The sequence below is a fragment of the Nyctereutes procyonoides genome, unplaced genomic scaffold (assembly GCF_905146905.1).
Source record: "Nyctereutes procyonoides isolate TBG_1078 unplaced genomic scaffold, NYPRO_anot_genome, whole genome shotgun sequence".
Lineage (NCBI taxonomy): Eukaryota > Metazoa > Chordata > Mammalia > Carnivora > Canidae > Nyctereutes > Nyctereutes procyonoides.
In genome coordinates, this window is record NW_026575043.1 from 54,280,348 (window position 1) to 54,300,102 (window position 19,755).

Here is a 19,755-nt window from a genome sequence, read left to right on the forward strand (position 1 = left end):
ACCAGTTCCATATCCAGCCTCAGACAAGTTCTTAATTTGGTAACTCGTCGACATGAGAAGGAGAGAGAGCCTAGTTAGCAGGGAGGTGAATGGGCTATATGGTGATAGTGAATTTAGAGTCAGCCACTTGGTCAGTGATGAGACTTCCCTCAGAATTTTATGTAATCACACTGCCATCTTTAATATGACTACAAATTAAAATATTTAGAGTTTGGATTTTCTAGGACATTTGTTGAAAAGCCTTTTGACTTTTCTGTCCTTTCAGCTCGGGTTTAAATATCTTATACCCTGGTGAAACCGAAATCAATAACTTACTGAAGCTGGTCTTAACAGAAGGTAAGAATTATCCTTGCATTCTCCTTGAACAACCATCCTTTTTTTTTTTTTTGTCCACAAGGAGATGGCTGGATATAAAGATAATATTTCTTTTCTTTGTACTTGTTAGTGTTCTTTTTAAAATATATCTGCTGTGGAAGCGTGTATACAATTATATGCCGGATACCTACCATTCATGTAACAGCTGCAAAGATATTTAATGTACATCGGATTATTAATAAAAGAGCTTTTTTACTCTGTTATATTCAAATAAAGATTGCCTTGTGACTGAAAAAAATAATAAAATAAAATAAATAAATAAAATAAAATAAAATAAAATAAAATAAAATAAAATATATCTGCACATATGCCAACACTTCAACTGGACTGAGCAGAAACTGTGTTCTTTGTATCTTCAAGCTTTAGAAATCTTTTTCTATTCACACCACTTAGCAGAAGATGCCTGATGGTAGAAGTTTGATGCACATTAAAGATAATGACTTCTTGGGGACTTTAAGTCCATTTGTTTTCTCCAAAACCTGACTTTTAAAGTTAGAGTAATCAACAAATACAACAAAGTTCACCCTGTCAAAGACACTCTGCATTAATAAGCAACATTAATTTAAAGAATTAGAAATCACACTTGATGATGTATGAAGAGGTGAACTACACTCAGATCGGGATGTACTGGTTTTTAAAAAAGCCTGACTGGTTGCGATGTTTTTGCTGCTGCTGTTTAGGTATGTGTGCTTGGATCCCCTAGATCGTCAATAGTCTGCTTGTTTCGAAACTTGTTTTAATAGCCTCAATTTTCTAAGTGTGATTGCCACGGTCACTTACGGAGCTTTGTTCTGTGTCAGGAGAGAGGAACAGCGGCCTCTCACAGCTGCGGGATGTGATCCTAACCAATTTAGCTGAACAGCTTCAAAACAACCGATTTGGCAGCGAGGAGGATGAGCATTACAGGTGACACCAGTTATGCTGTTGACTGCTCGCCTTCTCTTTGTGTTTTTCTCAGGAATTAATTTACGCTTAAACATGTTTGATCAACTTTAGTCTCCTGTAATATCTGATATAATAATTAGCATGTTAAATTGAAATCAGATCAATTGAAAGATGGTAAATCCCGTATTTGCCCTAAGAAGCGATGTTAGCATTTTTCAGTTTTATCACCAGAGTAACTTAGGCCTGCTAGAAAGTTCTTTGTGGAAATAACAGATGGAGTTTATTTAAAAATCTTGAAGAGTGCTCTCCAAATCACTGGGCTGTGAGAGAGGGTAAAGGTGTGGTGAGAGCTAGGAAGGTGTTGGTTTTCTTTGATGTTTATAAAATACTTGGACTGGGTGTTTGGCTACCATTGTGTTTCTGTAAGTTTGATTTAAATAATACACCCAGTTGTTAGCATCATTACTGAATAAGATGATTTACTTAGGAGAACGGGCTGATTTTGTGCCTTCTATTTGATATCTTGTACCAATTGTATACAACTTATCCTTTTTTATTAAACCATCAATATCTTATTGTTACATTTTTCCTGCATTTTAAAGACTAAATGATGAACTTTTACACTACATTCTGAAGATTGTTGTACGGGAATCCTGTATCTTAATCACCAAGTGCCAAACTGTCTCTAAAGAAGATTTTCAAAAACTCCTTTCAACTGTGCCTGTAAGTAAAAATGTGTTTAATGAAGGCAAAATTATATCACACATCCTTATTTTCATGTTACCATGTTGAAGTGTGTATGTACACACTGCTGTAACACACTCTCTCCAAGGCAGTCTTAGTTGATGAAAGGTAGTGGGTGTCTGTTTCTCTTGGAAATACAGAACTGAACAAATCCACTTGGAATACTTTCTCTAAAGACTTTATTCCTCCTGCTTAAATGTCTTGATGCAGTAAATTGTTTGAGTTTGGATGTTTTCATTTTATTTAAAATAGAGCGTCGTTCATCCCCTGCTTTAATTTTTAATATAGCATTGTTTTCTAAAGCATCACTGTTACACAGACTGAAAAGAACCAAGAAATTCTCTTAAGGGTTTGGGTAGGCTCTTTTCTAGTGGAAGCATGAGAGGGGATGAGGGTGGGAAGAAAATTTACTAAGAGGGAAAATTTTAAGTAAGTATCTGTGACTAGTGTGAATTATGTAGCAGAAGGCACAAAGTTACAGTGAATGTGTCAAATAATGTACCATGTGGAAATAAGTCACCTGAGAAACTAACCTGGTCTGTTTTCTGTACTTTCTCTTTTGCTTCCCTTGTCCAAATCTTATAAACACATGAGGATTACATGACCCCTTCTTTCAGTAGGGTGTAGATCATCTAAATGCCCTTATTTGTATTAAAGGCTGCATCCTCCTGCCTGCGCTATCTGATGGCAGTTCAGAACCACCTTCTCAGTAACACTATTTTGATTAAACCTGATGAGAATGATGACAGTGACAACTCCTTGCAGGGAGAGACATTGAAGGTACAGGTAAACACCAAGCTTTCTTCTAACAATGCTTTCTACCCAGTGTGTAAAGCACAGCTTAATTGGCTAAATCTCTGTGTATTATGATGTCAGATTTCACCATGTGGCTTATATTGTTGTGAGAGGTAATATTAGGTCACTCATTTCATAGGTTTTTATGTCATTGCACACTGGTTACCATATTTGTGACACTCTCATAATGTGTCATCCATGTGCTCCTGTCAATCTTTTTGTGCCTTGTTTATCTTCATATTTTTAAAGAACTATAAAATATGGCACTTACAAGTGATCTCATACACATCTGAAAGTTATGTATATATAGATAAAATAAATCTGGGTGTATAACATTTGAATAATTTTGACATTGTGGCTGGTTTATGATATTCTCTGAATTCAAATAAATTCAAAGGTGATAATTTTCTCATAACCTTTATGCTGAATAATTTCTAAACCTACAGCTCATTTCATTCTCTGTAATTATTTTTAAGTTAGCTACTGTGTAAATTCAATAATTTGTTCCCACATGGCAATTCAGAGATTTTTTTTATTGCAGTGGTGGTTACAATTTTGACAGATGCTGGAGGCTGTTATTTGCATTGTTCTTTTTTTTTTTTTAAGATTTTATTTATTTATTCATGAGAGAGAGAGAGAGACAGGCACAGACACAGGCAGAGGGAGAAGCAGGCTCCATGCAGGGAGCCTGACGTGGGACTTGATCCTGGGTCTCCAGGATCACGCCCTGGGCCGAAGGCGGCGCCAAGCCACTGAGCCACCCAGGCGTCCCTATTTGCATTGTTCTTGAGAAGTTCTTCTTTGTGAGAGAATTAAAACTTTTGACTAAAACTTACTGAAAAATTAACCAAAGAAGCCATAAAGCTACAAGTCATCATAGTCCTCTTCTTATTCCTTTATGCATGTGTACCATGAAACCAATACACTTGCTAGTTCCTGTTTATGAGTTGATCTTATTATACGATCCTTTTTTAAACAGGCAAAAATGCATGAATTAATCATTTCAAACTGCTGATACAATTGATTAACTTCTCTTGCCCTAGTTTCCTAATCAGTGAAAAGGGACAGTAGGTCTCCTTTTACAAGACTCTGTGAGGGTCAGAGAGGACGTGTGTGAAATGCCTGCCCTGTGCCACAATCAGCACGCAGGGGCTGACAAGATCTGTGTGACTTAAACCATGGTTTAGCCTGCTGGTTCGGAATTCCGTTTCTCTTAATGATAAAAACATCTTAATTCCAAGAAAGGCCCCCAAAAAGTCCAAGCAATGAAAACCAGTGTTTTCTCTTTGAAAGGCTAAATTCCATAAGTTCTTCATTAACCCCTGGAGAAAAATACTCATGGTAAAGGCAGAAGAGGCCAAGGTGTCCAGTATTTCTGGGAAAAATTAAAAACTCAGTTTTCACCTAAAGGTTTAGGTTGGTTGTATTTTTTTAAAATAGAAAATAATTGTACACTAAACATTTCTATGATTTTTAACTAGTACTTCTAAACATAGTATTTAGTATTTGTATGCCCAGGAACTCTCTAATAGTTATTTTTAATGTTTGATAGCCTGTAACTGCCTGCTACTTTAACTGAATTTTTTAACTTGCCTGCTTTCAAGTGTAATGGTTTAAAACATTAAGTAAAAAGGTCACTTGTACTGTTTCAGAATGTTGTGTTTTGTCTCATTTTATTCACCGCCTATACATGCGCCTTTTACTGTTCTGTTTTTCTCTTTAGCTATCCTCATACCACCCAAGGCAATCTTCCACCTGGAGAGTTTCTGGGCTGGCCACCGGGAGCTCTCTTGTGCTGGAGGCGATGGGAGAAATGCCTTTTCTCCCAGGGACTCCGTGTGCTCCCCGTGAAATACTGCGTATTTCTATCAGCACTCCAGACCTTAGCCTCCCAAATCAAATTGCTACTTGACATCCTCGCGGAACTTACTGCTTTGGGCTTATTCTGGCCACCTCATTATTTAATTTGGAAATGTGTCATTAAATACATCATTTCATGTTGTCAGTGTGAATGTATACTCATCACAAAGCTTAAAAATAATAATGTGATATTTTCTACCTAGGAGCTAAAAGTCAGTATTTTGGCTCTTGCCACCCAAATCCTGACTGGATGTGATGAAGTGTTGGAAATGCTACAACAGGTCACAACTGCCCTCATAAATAGTGACCTAGCTGACCGTGAGCAGAGGTGAGGAACTAGCTCGTGAGCTGTGACCCACTGCCCTTCAGGAAACAGAATTTGCTTATGAAAGCAAAATCTTTTAGAACATCAAATGTTCATTTAATATAGAAAGATTTTTGTGATAATAGGTTGAAACAGCAAGTTGTTTCAATGCCAAGTGCAATCAAACTCTTTAATGGTGCTTTTAGGTGAGATTGGGCTAACAGCCATGGTCTAAGGGGGCAGCAAGGTTGTGGTGGCATTTGGGTCTGCCACCATCATTGTTCCCAAATGGGCCTTTCCTTCAGCTATCTGGCTCAGCACGATATGCACTGGATTTCCTCATGATAAGGACTTTAGAGAGACAGAGATGACTTAGTGATACAGAAAATTAATTGCCATGCAAAAGAGGATGTTGACACGTCTTAAGATTTTACTGTAATTTTACTGCAAATATAGGAGTGACCTATATAGAGGGTAATCTCTTTCCCAGTAATAAAGCTCATTCTTAGTCCTCCCCATGAACATTTCAGCTATAGTTTGCTGTTACATCTGTGCTTATTGACAATTTTAACATTAGAGATGCTGATCCAAAACAACCCTGCCATGTATTTTTTCCTCCTGTATCCCGTCTGTCCCCATGTCCCTGCTTCTTGCCTTTTCCAAGAGAGTAAGTGGCCAGATTGGAATTGGGGACTGTATAGCCCAGATAGATATTACACTGTGGCTTGTTAGGATGTGTGGGACCCACTGCTGGCACATGGTGCAGATTTGTCCTGGGGAGGAAGGACAGTCTGAGAGCCTGAGAGATGTGAGGTCTGTTCCCTGTTCCAATCAATCCCAGTATCCTAAGTAGCCTTGGAGAATTTACATAACCCATATATTTCTTTGGGTGAGTCACATATCTTAATTCTTCTAGCAGAGGATTGGGATATTAAGAATGTGATTTTAGGTAATCATTTTACGATGTATGCATATATCAAATAATTATATTATACACCTTAAATTTATACAGCCATATATCTTTTTGTAGCTCAATAAAAAGGGGGAGGGGATAATGTAATTTTAAAAACAAATAAAAAATCTGTGTTGTAGCCAGTTATTTTTTCCCTATCAGAGACTCTGTACAGCATAGCGCCCACAGTGCCAGGGCCAAGGGGGTGCTTTGCACATGGTAACTACCTAGAGTAGCCATTTGTATTTTAGAAACGTTTATTTATTTATTTGTTTATTTAGGAGTGATTTGAGGGAAACTTTTTTTTTTAAGATTTTATTTATTTATTCATGAGAGACACAGAGGAAGAGAGAGGCAGAGACACAGGCAGAGGGAAAAGTAGGCTTCATGCAGGGAGCCCAATGTGGGACTCGATCCCAGGACTGCAGGATCATGTCCTCAGCCGCAGGCAGATGCTCAACCACTGAGCCACCTAGGCGTCCCTTAGAAGCCATTTATAAAGTGATTCAGAGGTGCTGTGAAATGCACCATTTACACTTTTTTGGCAAAACCACGGGTTGAAGGTGACACGGATTACTAGATTTCTGTTCTCTCCCCCAATGGTAGACAGTGGGATATTTGTGGACTGAATTGCTATAGCTAGAGGTGCTCAAAGCAGCTCAAGGAAATGCAGTGTGAGAGAATTTATTAAAGATGATGGTTGCCGGTTCACGTGATTAGGAATTGCTTAAGCCATGTGTTTTCTTGAACTTTTTGTAGGTTAAAGGGCTTGGAACAAGTTACTAAGGCTACTATGCTTGGTCACCTTCTTCCAGTGTTACTGACTTCACTGATGCATCCAAATTTACAGACTCTGACCATGGCCGATGCCCTGATGCCTCAGCTAGTGCAGCTGGTCCTCTACACCAGTCAGGTACGATCCTTGCTGTGCCAAAGTGAGCTGCTCCTCGGCTGGCCTGCTTCACATTGTGGCTGTGTGCATTTATTGAAGGCCGAGTAAACATAACCATGTCTGTCAGAAGCCAAGGGAAATAACAATGGAATGAAGAAAAATACCATGTCATAAAAATAAACTGAAAATTTAAGGAAAATCATTTTATCTGTTTGACTAAATTACATACTGCATTCTTCTCTAGCAAGTATGGATTGCTGGGTAACTGTAAAAATGCTAATCTACAATGCTACTGAGATCCTACCATTATATTCAGTCTCCTGAGTCTTTGCCGGCTATTGGTGACTAATAGAAAGGATATGTGCCATTCTGGCATTAAATAAAATGATGTTAAGTGGTCTAAGTAGCAAAGCATTTCTTCGTGAAGGAGGGCAGACAAGGATTGTAAAAAGATGACTTAAGTGAGAATTCTAAATTTGGCTCTAGTACCATCCAGATACCTGACAGTAAGCACTTTAAGACATGATGATGGTTTTGTGTTTCAGACGGCTTTGCTGCTTAAAACCCAGTGTCCAGTTTTTGCCGAGGTGGGCTGTTCCCCATGTGGTGCATCAGACCAGAAGGGCAGGCTGTTCCCCGATGAGAGGTGAAAGATGCTGCTTTCTTGCAGGAACCCCTGCCTTGTTTTCTTCTGGTGAAAGCCTAGTTCTCCTTTTACAACACTGGTTTTTAGCAAGGATTATGTAACTGGAAAAAGAGACTTTAGGGTCAATGTTTTAGAGATAATTATAGAGTTGCTTTGTGGATTTACAGGACCAGGTTAGGGTAAATTCCCCACAGATTAAGAGATTAAAGATTGACAGATTTTCATATACCAACGATGGAGATGTAAAATGTGACTTTGGCAAATAGTTTGACAATTTCTTAAGAAGTTAAACATACACTTACCACATGACTTAGCTATTCCACTTCTGGAAATTTACACAGAGGGAAGAAAACATAGGTTCTTATAAAGACTTGTATATGAAAGCTCACAACAGTTTTAGTTAGGAATAACCCAAAACAAGAACAACCAAATGTCTATCAACAGGGGAATGGATAAATGAATTGCAATATATTCGTACGATGGAATCCTACTCAGCAATAAAAGAGAATGAACAGTTGATACACACAACAATATGGGTGAATCTCAGAATCCTTATGCTGAGTGAAACAAGCCAGACCACCCCTCCGAAAAGTACATACTGTATGATTCCATATATATGAAACTCCAGAAGATGCAAACTAATTTCTAGTGATAGAAAGCAAAAAGTGATTGCTTGGATTACTGAGAGGAAAGAGGAAACTTCACTAGTATATACATATGTCCAAACTTACCAAGTTGTACACTTTAAATACTTGCAGTTTGTTATGTGTCAATTATATGTTATTATAGCTATCTTTGATCAGAAAGGGACAACTTTTTGTGTTTCTCTGTAACAGTGTGCTATGCAACTGAGCTTTGTGCAGTGACAAAACTTTGCAACTGTGTTGTCCAGGACCATCAGCCATAGCCACACACTGCTACTGGTGACCATCAGTGTGGCTAATGTACTCAAGAAACTGAATTTTCAATTGTTTTTAATTCAGATTCAATTTGAATGGCCACATTTGACTAAGTGGCTGCCATATTAGCTAGTGCAGAGCTGAAAGAAGGGAATCCATTCTGCAACAGCTAAGCATCAGTTTTAGGAGTTTGTGTCACAGCCTTGGCCTGGGAAGTCTTTGAGAGTTTAATTACAGTAGGTAAGAGGACTTTGAAGGCACTTTTTTTTAATAAATTTATTTTTTATTGGTGTTCAATTTGCCAACATATAGAATAACACCCAGTGCTCATCCCGTCAAGTGCCCACCTCAGTGCCCATCACTCAGTCACCCCCACCCCCTGCCCACCTCCCCTTCCACCACCCCTAGTTCGTTTCCCAGAGTTAGGAGTCTTTCATGTTCTGTCTCCCTTTCTGATATTTCCCACTCATTTTTTCTCCTTTCCCCTTTATTCCTTTTCACTATTTTTTATATTCCCCAAATGAATGAGACCATATAATGTTTGTCTGAAGGCACTTTTCTTTGGTAAAAATTACAGTAAAAAGTAGTCATGTAGACTGATGGAATTTTCAACAATTGACATTGAGATATCATCAAAAGGGACCTTGATCCTGGGGGATTTGGAAAGTGACCAATCTTAAGGGCACTTTATAGCATCCTTTTTTTTTCCTGAGAAACTTGAAATGAGAGTTGGTGAGGTCCTCTCCTGGATACAAATTGGGCTTTCCTTCTTCAAAAGAGAGGGTGAAAATGCAAATGCATTGTCAAACAACAGCAACAACTACAAAAGAGTCTTAAATATAGGAGTTTTAAAAATGTTTCTGATTGCCACTGATACCTAGCATTTAAAAGCCGCGAGGATGTGGAAAAATAAAACAAGATTTCTTAACCTTTTACATTTTACTATGTGTACACCTCCTTTTTCCTCTCCTTGCTACTAAGCTAAATCACTTCCTCTTTGTCTGGTTTTAGGATGCTGGAAGAAAAGGAAGAGCCAGGGTTTCTCACTGGTTTAAAGATTCCTGCTCCATGGGCTGCTGGCAAGACTGTGGAAACAGTCCACCCTGTCAGAGACAACTATAAATTTAAAGAAACTGTCCACATTCCAGGAGCTCGCTGCTTGTACCTTAGATTTGATAGCAGATGCTCTTCACAATATGACTATGACAAAGTAAGCAAGATTAGCTTAGTATTGGTTCCACCTCCAATAAGTTGATTTCTTAGATGCTTCTTATTTTTCTTTGCTGGTCACCATTCTTGACTTATTTTTGTCTGCAGATGTCTCTTTGGAGAGCTTTCTTAAGATATGCCTTGAAGGATAGTGGTTGGGGAAGTAAAGAACCAGCACCTCTGTGGTCTAAGAACTGTGTTTTCATGACATGTTGAAAGTGTACTTTTGTAAGCTTTCAGAAGTTTAGATCTGAGTTGAAGTTTTCCTTACTGCTTACCTACTGCCTGCCTTCTCTGCTTGGAATTCCTGTAGACAGATAAAGTCATTAACTGCTTCTCGTGTATTCTTTGGGAAAGGGTGGCCTTTTAGAAGAGTTTCAGATATGCTAGGATCTGTTTAATTTTTATTGAGATTATTTTTTCTTTGTTGTCAGGAACTTCAGGCCCATGTAGATTTTGAGAAAAAGTAGTTTCCAACCTGGTGGTTTAACAATTTTAAGTGAAAGGAAACATTTGAGGGGTAGAAGTGTTTTCTTCTGTTTATATTGTTGCATTGCAAACTGTCATGTTGAATTTAGGACGAAAGGTGAATGAAGTTGTCACATATAACTATACAAGAGCAACTGAAAGATTATCTAATAGCTTTGTACATATAAAGGGCTATTTTTATGTAGATTGTTAGCTATCTGTCATCTCCTCTAAGAACTGAGTAAGGGCAAAGGTCTTAAATCCCATCCTGGGGGATTTATAGGTCAAAAATAAAGAACTTTTTAAGGTACATACTCTGAGATGGTGAAACACATCGCTGAGCCAATTATAGAATCCTCTTTCCCATCATCTTTAAGGATATTGAAGATACCCAGGTGTCCAGAGGGGTTTAGGGTTTACCTCCAAAACTCACTTTAGCTAGAGGCAAGAGAATTTAGACAGTGATCTTTGGTGGGCCTTTCAAAGAATAAATCTCCTAAAAAAAAAAAAAAAAAAGAATAAATCTCCTGCCATCAGCCTTCCCCACCTCATAGCTCTTGGCATCAGCTACCCCCATTTCCTAGATTAAAGTGATATGAATGTTTAAAATAGAACTGGAAAGGGGCAGCCCGGGTGGCTCAGTGGTATAGCACTGCCTTCAGCCCAGGGCATGATCCTGGAGACCTGGGATTGAGTCCCACGTCGGGCTCCCTGCGTGGAGCCTGCTTCTCCCTCTGCCTGTGTCTCTTCCTCCCTCTCCCTCTCTCTCTCTCTCTCTCTCTCTCTCTCTCTCTCTCTCTCTCTCTCTGTCTCTCATGAATAAATAAATAATCTTTAAGAAAAAATAAAAATAAATAAAATAGAACTGGAGAGGTCACCATATCAGTCGGTGTCATTTTGTTTCCCCTTTAAAAACAAGTAATATGTGTCTTCTGTCATATGCTAGCCCACACCTGTGTGTGTGTGGGGGCATCAGTGTTAAATGTGGGGGCACAGCGAGACATACTAAACAGATAAAAGTAACAGTTACTTTTCCAGTGGTCCCTGGTTGGTGTCAGCAAAAGGTCCAAACGGGTAAGAGAGCACAACATGATAAGTGTCAAGGGCAAAGTGGAGCTTCTAGATCCACACAGAGTTCTCCTGTGTAGTCAGAAGTGGTCAGAGTGCATGTTAGAAGACAGGACTTAGTATTTACAGAACCCAGAGCCTCATTCTTCCAGTGGAAGGATTTGAATGCCAAATGACCTCTCAGTATATCTCCTGCATATTAGAAAGTTGGTTAATTGGATATAAAGGAATGACCTTTATTGAAGAAAAGAATTGATATGTGAAAACTGACCCAAGAAGCAGTGGCCCCCTTTCTGGCCTAAATTTGTGTCATTTTCTTTTTTATACCATTAAGCAACATTCTAAAAATATATGGCTTATTTTCAATTTGTTGCATTTTTTAAAATCCTCATTCATTGAATTTTTGTTTTTTGTGTTTTTATGTTTGTTTGTTTTTGCCTTTATTTTGTTGTGTTAGATATAACCATCTTTTCTCTGTATTTGCTCACTTTATTAATTTGGGGGAGGACTTAATGGGCAAACTGTACCTGTTATTAATAAGTTAAATGTCACTATTGAGCATTAAAATAACTACTTAAAACATATATGTATAATAGCTGAGTTAGAACTATGTTAATGTGAGGTTCCCCAAGGCAATTAAATTGTGACAATATTTGCACCCAAACCAGTATTGCTTATACCTAAAAAATCAGGGAATATTAGTTCTATAATAATGACACCAGTACCTGGTTATAAATGTATTTTTAAACAAACATTTCTTTGCAGCCTTTTTATTTGTAGATGTTGTTTTTGTTTTTCTTTTACAGTCTAACAGTATATTTTCTGTTTTGAAGTTGGTGATATATGCGGGGCCTAACACAAACAGTAGGAAGGTTGCTGAGTATGGAGGCAACACACTGGGATATGGCAGCCGTAGTGTCTTAGGAACTGGCTGGCCCAAAGACTTGGTGAAGGTATGGTATCTAGTCAGATCCACTGCCTAGAAAAGAAAAATGAACTCCCATTTCCTCTGGGCTCGAGCATTAACTCCAATTCCAGAAAAAAAAATTGTCCATGGGTGCTTTGTTGAGCTGGGGCTCTCTTGCCAGGCATATAGATTCATGACCTCATTCAGAATGACCCTCCTTTCACTTGTAGGGCATCAGACCCCTGTCCACTCCAGAACTAGGATCCATTGTCCAGGAACTGAGTGCTCACAGTATTTCCTTCCCTGTCCATTAAAAGGCCTGCTAGTTCTTCCACTTTGCTTCTTCTCTGCCCTCTGTTGTGATGGGTATCCTAGAACCAGAAGGCCTTTGCAGTTAAAAAATGTGGAATGGGTGTTTTCAAATGAATTTGAGCCTTTGGAGCAAGACTAATGATCCATTCTCAAATTGATAAGATAATCAGCCATGCTTTGTAATTAGGGCCCTGGAACTACAACATATCTACTTAGAATATAAATATGAACTGAAATGCCCACTAAAACCTGAAAAACTCTCCAGTTTGTTCTTGGAGCCTTGCTCTCAAATGCATTACATACCCTCTTTAATTGAGCCACAGACAGCAAATTACTTCCAGCAATGTAGTCCCGATGCATCCAAATCTGCATCAGCACGACACTTTTAATTGTTCTTTCATTTCCTACGTTTTGTTTCTTACTTGTGGTGTTGGTTCTACAATACAGAGCAAGGTCTTCCAGCACTCTGTGTTCTTCAAGATACGGGCCGTTTGCCTGCCGTACCAGCACAAGTGAGGTGGTGAAGTGGACAGGGGGAGGGCAGAAAGACTAGAAGCCTGAGGAACTTACTGAAATTATGCTCAAGATTTAATCTTTACTCTGATCCTGCTATTGGGCACTTGTGGCCCTTTTCACAGATGCCTCATCCCCAAACCTGCCTGGTCAGGAGAGACACCTGGAAGATTGGTGTCCAGATGAGAGGGGATGGAATTTGAGTCAAACAAGCGATTGACAAAAGGAGTACAATATTGCTGTGGTCCTTTTGAAAGTAAATCTCTGAAATTCATTGCTCTCTTGAAAGTCATGTGTCTTGTTTTTAAAGTGTATTTTCCCCCCTTAAATTTTAAGGTGGAAGGAGATACAGTCACCTTCTCCTTTGAAATGAGAAGTGGCCGTGAACACAACACTCCTGATAAAGCTATGTGGGGCTTTGCTTGCACAGTTCGCGCTCAGGTACTTGAATCTAACCACTGCTGTGGGCATAATGTACTTTCTCCTGTGTGCCTTGGTTACATACATCATATTTGCCCTGGAAACAGAGCAGAATATGAGCCATGGTTTCATCCTCTCTTCCATTTGGCATTAGTAGACTCTCATAAGTAGTAGTTTCGTGGAATAAAACCTAAAATCCATTTGGCAGCACAGAAAGAATCTGTTGCTAGGGGCTCTGTCTTCAAAGCCTGGAGAGGTGATCTGCCTCCAGCATCTTTCCATAGGGCGAAGAAGACTCGAACACCTAATAGAAGTAAGCACTGGGCTTCTGGGTTTTTACAGTAGTGGGATCACATTTTCATTGTATTCTCAAAGGCTCATCTTCCTAGTCTAGGTCTGTCTCTGCTTAATTACACTGTTATACTCTGTATATGAGTTTAATCTACTCCTTTTAGCAGTTTCAAATAGTAACTTTCCCTTAGGAATCTATGTAAATTCTTCTTTCACCTGGAAAAAGAGAAGAGAGTGGTAGGAATTCTTCTAAACCCTAGAGTTGCCTGATTTGTAAAACCTGTTTTAGGCTTGGAGATTGCTTGAATTTAACCAAGCTAACACTCTTGAAAGTAGAAGTATCTGCCAGGGCAGCCCAGGTGGCTCAGCGGTTTAGCTCCGCCTTCAGTCCAGGGCATGATCCTGGAGACCCAGAATCGAGTCCTACATTGGGCTCCCTGTGTGGAGCCTGCTTCTCCCTCTGCCTCTCTCTCTCTCTCTCTCTCTCTCTCTCTGTCTCTCATGAATAGATAAATAAAATAAAAAAAGAAGTATCTGCCAGAATGGAAGCTCCATGAAGGCAGGGATCTTCTTTTCTGCTGTTTTTCAAGCACCTAGAATAATATGCTCAGGTACTTATTGAATGAATTCAGTAGATGGATTGACAACATTTTGGCTCAAGCACAGGATGGAGATGACAAAGCAAAATAATGATTTATACCCAGATAGGCACAGCAGAAAGGAATCAGTCCAAAGAATCTTGCATGTGATTTGTGCTGTCTCTAATATGGAGTCTTACCAGCTCTTTCTCTCTCCAGAATTGTGTTGAGACTTCCCTCTGTGGTCATTTCTCCATGCTACCATCTTGCTACTCATGGTATTGGGTACTGTCCCTGTGTCCCATAGCAGTGATATGTGGTGCTGCTCTGTAAGCCTCTGTGGTCAGGGACCGTGCAGTGCGGTGCAGCACAGGTGGAAGTGCCCCGCCATGTACACTGACCAGTGTGGTTTGCTCCTGTCTGCGTTGTAGGAGTCATCGGAGGACGTATCTGGAGGCTTGCCCTTTCTGGTAGACCTGGCTTTAGGTCTGTCTGTGTTAGCTTGTTCCATGTTGAGAATCCTGTATAATGGACCAGAAATTACCAAAGAAGAGGAAGCCTGTCAGGAGCTATTGCGGTCCAAACTTTTACAAAGGTAAAAGGCTCAGCTAGGGCTAGTTTTGCTCACAAAGGAAAAAGGACTTCGTGTGGAAAACTACTTTTAGTCCATTTCCCAGCTCATTGTGCATACTGCCTGATGATCCCATGGGTGCCATTGTCGTTAAGAAAGAAGGTGAAAATTATACCAAACTGCCTTCTGGCCCTTACTTTACTAGTTTTGAAATTATAGCTCATAAGCTTTTCTCCAACCTGCACATTATATAATTAAATAAAGGATCCCCAAAAGGATAAGTAGATGAGTGATAAAACAAATGTATCATAATGTTTGTTCTAGAATTTAGGTGGTGGGTATATGGGCATTAACCATGGACTGCTTTCAGTTTTTCTGTATATTTAAAAGTTTTCATAAGAAAATGTTGGGGAGGAGGTAGATTCCCAAAGATGTGGTTTCATATAATGCTCCTGGGTCTTTAGCCTCTGGAAAATGTTTGATAAATACTTAATACATGATGTGATCCTTCATATGTTTGATATATCTGCAAACCTTAAGTGGTTTTCCAGATGGAAGAGGAAATGAAGAACCTCTTTTCTGTCTGTCCAGGTGCCAGTGGCAGGTGGAGGCCAATGGTGTGATCTCTCCTGCCCTGACTCCAAGCCCATCTCCACTGCCACTGACCATTGAGGAAGACAGAGAATTCACCTACCCCTCTGATGTTCTTGTGCCTCCTGTTGGAAACTACTTTGACTTGCCCCGGATCAGGCTGCCTCCAGGAATTATGATAAAGCTCAGGGAAATTTCTGGGCGTGCTAGACCTCAATTCAGACCAAGTATAAAGTATGTTGCTAAATAGTGCTCTATTGCTTTATTTTTCCCATTGGAAAAAAATATTTAAACAATGGAAGGGGGTAAATTTCTTATCCTAGTGTAGCAAATGAACCTTTAATTTTACATTTACTTAATGAACACTAACCACATGCTCTGGGGGTATTCCAGGCCATCTGATATCAAGGTATAGGCCCCAGGGCAGCAGCAGCAGCACCACTGGAGCACTTGTCAGTTTTTGGGCTGCATCTCACATCTGCTGGATTAGAACCTCTGAGGGTGGGGATGTTTTGACAAGTTTGACAAGCATAGGATGCTGAGGCATGCTAAAGTTTGACAAGTTCTGAGTTTTTCTCAGGTGGTTTGACTGCCTCCTCGTAGTCCTCAACTTTGGTTTCCTTAGTCTAGAGAGAGATGTTGAGGGGTCTTTAATCTGGAATGTGAAGTCATGCAGCTACAAACGTCTTTGTGGTATTCTTGCTTAAAGTCATTTTGGTGGCCTCTGCCCTGTCTTCTGAGGCATGATGGGCCATTTCAGAAAGAAAAAACTTAAGAATAGTTGAAATTTAAAATGAAGAATACAAAAGCGCCATTCATTTTCAGCCCAACATCCATATGTACGAAATACCACAAGCCATGCTACTGCATAAAATTAATTGGCACACAAATGGTGCCAAAGACCTTTTGTTAGTCTTAGACCTCATCCAGCTTTAATATGACTCTAGCTCAAAATGTACAAATTAGGGCAGCCTGGGTGGCTCAGCGGTTTAGTGCTGCCTTTGGCCCAGGCAGGATCCTGGAGACCCAGGGTCAAGTCCCACATCGGGTTCCCTGCATGGAGTCTGCTTCTCCCTCTGCCTGTGTCTCTGCCTCTCTCTCTCTCATGAATAAATAAATGAAATATTTTTAAAAATTTAAAAATTATAAAAAATGAAGTCTCTAATTTTTTTCATTTTATCAGCTGATGTCAGTTTTGTCATCTAAACATATTACACATTATTGCCCACTTGATATGAAAGCTATCATGATGTTCATGCCTCTTTATTGTAATAAAGAAGGTATGGTGAATATTTAATATATTTAAATCAAAGCCTATACCCTTCAACCTACTGAATACTGGATTGGTAGTTTGAGAGCATGGCATATACCTGATGAGTTTCTATTGTAATCACAGAGAGGTAATTCAGCCAGATGTGATGGAGGAAATGGTGGTATCCTGTGTTATTAAGCACTTGAACTTGGTTGATGCACTGCAGTCTCTAATAAATTTCCAGTATCAAGAAGAACATGCAGAGGAATATGACTTACTATGTAAAATTATGGGTGAGACCTTCAAGAAACTCAATGCCATGGAGAGACAGCTGCAGGTAAGCGAAGGCTAATGTGCTTAGATTTCTCTTACAGCTGTCAGAAATAATTTCTTCCCTAGAAATTTAACAAAGTTGAAAAAGTGACCTGAATTTTTAAAAAGTTACAACTAAAACTTCCAAATTTGCAGATTGCACGTTTTTATTTTGCATCTCTTCTCACATTGTTTTATTTTTTAATGTATCAGAGTGTTGCTGAATTGGAACAGAAATGGCAAAGCGAGGTTGATGATGCCATGCAAGGGAAGCTGGAGAACAACATGCCTTTCTTCTATGATTACCATTTCAATGAGGTGAGCAAGTTGTGTGATTTATCATTGGGCATTGGTATTTACAGTGCAAAGGTATGTATTGTGTGTGTGTGTGTGTGTGTGTGTGTGTGTAGAGCCCAAATAATATTACCTATTAAAATGTTACACATGCCAAAATGTGCCCATTCTTTACAAAGGTTAATAAAATCAATTAGATCAACATATCAATATTCCAAATATAAATTATTAAGTTATTTTTAACTGATTGATAGTTTTATCAGGAAGTTACCATCATCAAATTTTGATTGCAAACTTTAGGAAACAAAGAGCAATTAGTTATAAGGACCAAGGAAGTCCACAGAAAGTAGTTGATGCCATTTGTAATCATAAAAATATTAAATAGGGACTTGCAAATGTGCTCTGGCATAGAAATATGGACCAGAGATAGTGGTTCTCCACCCCCCTCTCCGAAATTCTCTACTCCTTTTAACATGAACAGTAAAACTCACTTTTTACAGATCCTGGCTACCATCTTTTCTTGATTTTTCCTCTTTAGAACAAAATGAAAGAACTAGAACTTTTGTGTTCAATGAAAGAAGTCTCCTTTGATGGAAATGATCTTGAAAACATGGTCCTATCACTAAGGTTAGTGATGTTAATAACTGTGTAAAATTAATTTACTGCCTTGATGCTTAAAACAAAATGTGAAAATTTAGTCTCAATAGATATATATGTTTTTTAAGATTTTATTTATCTACTCATGAGAGACACACAGAGAGTGGCAGACACAGGCAGAGGGAGAAGCAGGCTCCATGCAGGGAGCCTGATGTGGGACTCGATCCTGGGTCTCCAGGATCACGCCCTGGGCCAAAGACAGATGCTAAACCGCTGAGTCACCCAGGCGTCCCACAATAGATATTTTTAAAAATCGCATACATTTACTAAATATTTGAGTTGGAACTCATTTGTAAACTTGGAAATTTTTATTTTAGCTTTCCAAAATTAGCATATAGACATCAGAAACTGGACAAAAGGAACTAAAATCAGTCCATTTATAGCATTGTTCTCTTGGCTGGAGAAACGGGAAGGGGAAGGATACTTTTGCTTAGTTTTCCTCTACTTATATCCTTTGTAATTAAAAAACCTTGGTTTTGGTGAACCTAAGAACGACTAAATGCACATCAGCCTTTCTTTATAGGGAGAAGTTCCTGCAAGAAGTGAATTCTCTCATTCAGAAACCCTTGCACCCACTGGCTAAAACGAAGACGTTAGTGAAGAGTTTAATGAATCGAGCCGAGCTGTTGTTACATGTCACCATCGCGGCCCAGTCTGGCCTCACAAGAAGCATCTCGGGGACCCCCGCGGAAACACCGGGTACAAAGCCAGCCCCACACAGGCATTCTGCACTAGTCTGTTCATAAAATATACATCAGCTACTGAGAGAAAAATCACTCTTGTGTTCTTCTAGGAGGGAGAAAAAGAAATGTCAACATTTAAAAATTTTTGCCTTTTACTTTTTTCCAGCCAAGAAGGACTTTTCATTGAATTTGTGTGTTTTGTGAGTCAACTGAGTATCAGGGGTTTAGTTTTAGTTTTTCTTGGGAGCCCAGGGATGTCTATTTTTTTAAAGATTTTATTTATTCATAGAGACACAGAGAAAGGGAGAGAGAGGCAGAGACACAGGCAGAGGGAAAAGCAGGCTCCGTGCAGGGAGCCCAACATGGGACTCGATCCCGGATCCCCGGGATCACGCTCTGGACCGAAGGCAGGCACTAAACTGCTGACCCACCTGGGCTGCCCAGGGATGTCTATTTTTAAAATCTAGTGCCCCTTACTTTTAGTTTATGGCTTGTCATTTTCTTTTTTTTTTAAATATTTTCTTTATTTGAGAGAGCTAGTGAGAGACAGAAAGAAGGAGAGAGAACATGAGTGGGGGGAGAAGCTGAGGAAGGAGAAGCAGGCACTCCACTGAGCAGGGAGCCCAACATGAGACTTGATCCCAGAACCCTGGGATCATGACCTGACCTGAAAGCAGACACTCAACCAACTGAGCCACTCAGGCACCCCAGCTTGTCATTTTCATAGTAACGTGTACGATTAGGCAGTTGACATTGTGAATCTTGTAAGATTTTCCTCTTACAGCCGAGTTTGCATTGCACCTTTGGTAATTATGTGGAAACTTCTAACATGAATTTTCATTATTAATTTTTTTCCTGGTCACATTTTAATTGTTAGCCTGAAAGGACATTTCTGAGGGAAATCAGTGAGTCTTCTTTCTTAAGCAGGATCCCCAATACTGGGGGATAGCCCATAATGACAAGTATTGAGTCTTACCTTGAGAGAGCAGGATGAGTAAACATGAGACTCCAGGTTATCAAACCCCATTGTCCAATGGACACTGCCAAGCACATGAACTTGTTTTCATCCTAGTTGAGTGCCCAGGGCTCTCCTCACATGGGAAAGAAGTCTAGGGTGATTGAGGTTTCCAACCCTGGTCAAAGGAGACCCCATTTGCTGAGACCATCAGGGGAAGTGTGCTGAATGTGTGCAGTATGATCACATACCAAGATGGTCTGCTGACCATGTCCCTGGTCACATTAGGCCTTGGTTAATTAAAGGTTTCGTATAAAGACTT

At 39.5% G+C, this 19,755-nt stretch overlaps 1 protein-coding gene across 9 annotated transcripts in view; it reads left to right on the forward strand.

Annotated features, from left to right (window-relative positions):
- Nucleotides 1–19,755, forward strand: part of HECTD4 (HECT domain E3 ubiquitin protein ligase 4) — a 189,096-nt gene that overhangs the window by 97,300 nt on the left and 72,041 nt on the right. For 5 of the 9 annotated variants that reach the window (XM_055322034.1, XM_055322036.1, XM_055322035.1 and 2 more), the window contains exons 14-29: nt 266–336; nt 1,176–1,281; nt 1,863–1,983; nt 2,662–2,790; nt 4,863–4,987; nt 6,675–6,828; nt 7,353–7,453; nt 9,364–9,562; nt 11,904–12,050; nt 13,166–13,270; nt 14,550–14,713; nt 15,281–15,514; nt 16,677–16,869; nt 17,058–17,162; nt 17,677–17,765; nt 18,319–18,494. In XM_055322034.1, the coding sequence (XP_055178009.1) occupies nt 266–336; nt 1,176–1,281; nt 1,863–1,983; nt 2,662–2,790; nt 4,863–4,987; nt 6,675–6,828; nt 7,353–7,453; nt 9,364–9,562; nt 11,904–12,050; nt 13,166–13,270; nt 14,550–14,713; nt 15,281–15,514; nt 16,677–16,869; nt 17,058–17,162; nt 17,677–17,765; nt 18,319–18,494 (2,219 nt within the window). The remainder of the gene's footprint in view (nt 1–265; nt 337–1,175; nt 1,282–1,862; nt 1,984–2,661; nt 2,791–4,862; nt 4,988–6,674; nt 6,829–7,352; nt 7,454–9,363; nt 9,563–11,903; nt 12,051–13,165; nt 13,271–14,549; nt 14,714–15,280; nt 15,515–16,676; nt 16,870–17,057; nt 17,163–17,676; nt 17,766–18,318; nt 18,495–19,755) is intronic. The other 4 variants (XM_055322038.1, XM_055322042.1, XM_055322037.1 and 1 more) reach the window with 3 other exon arrangements.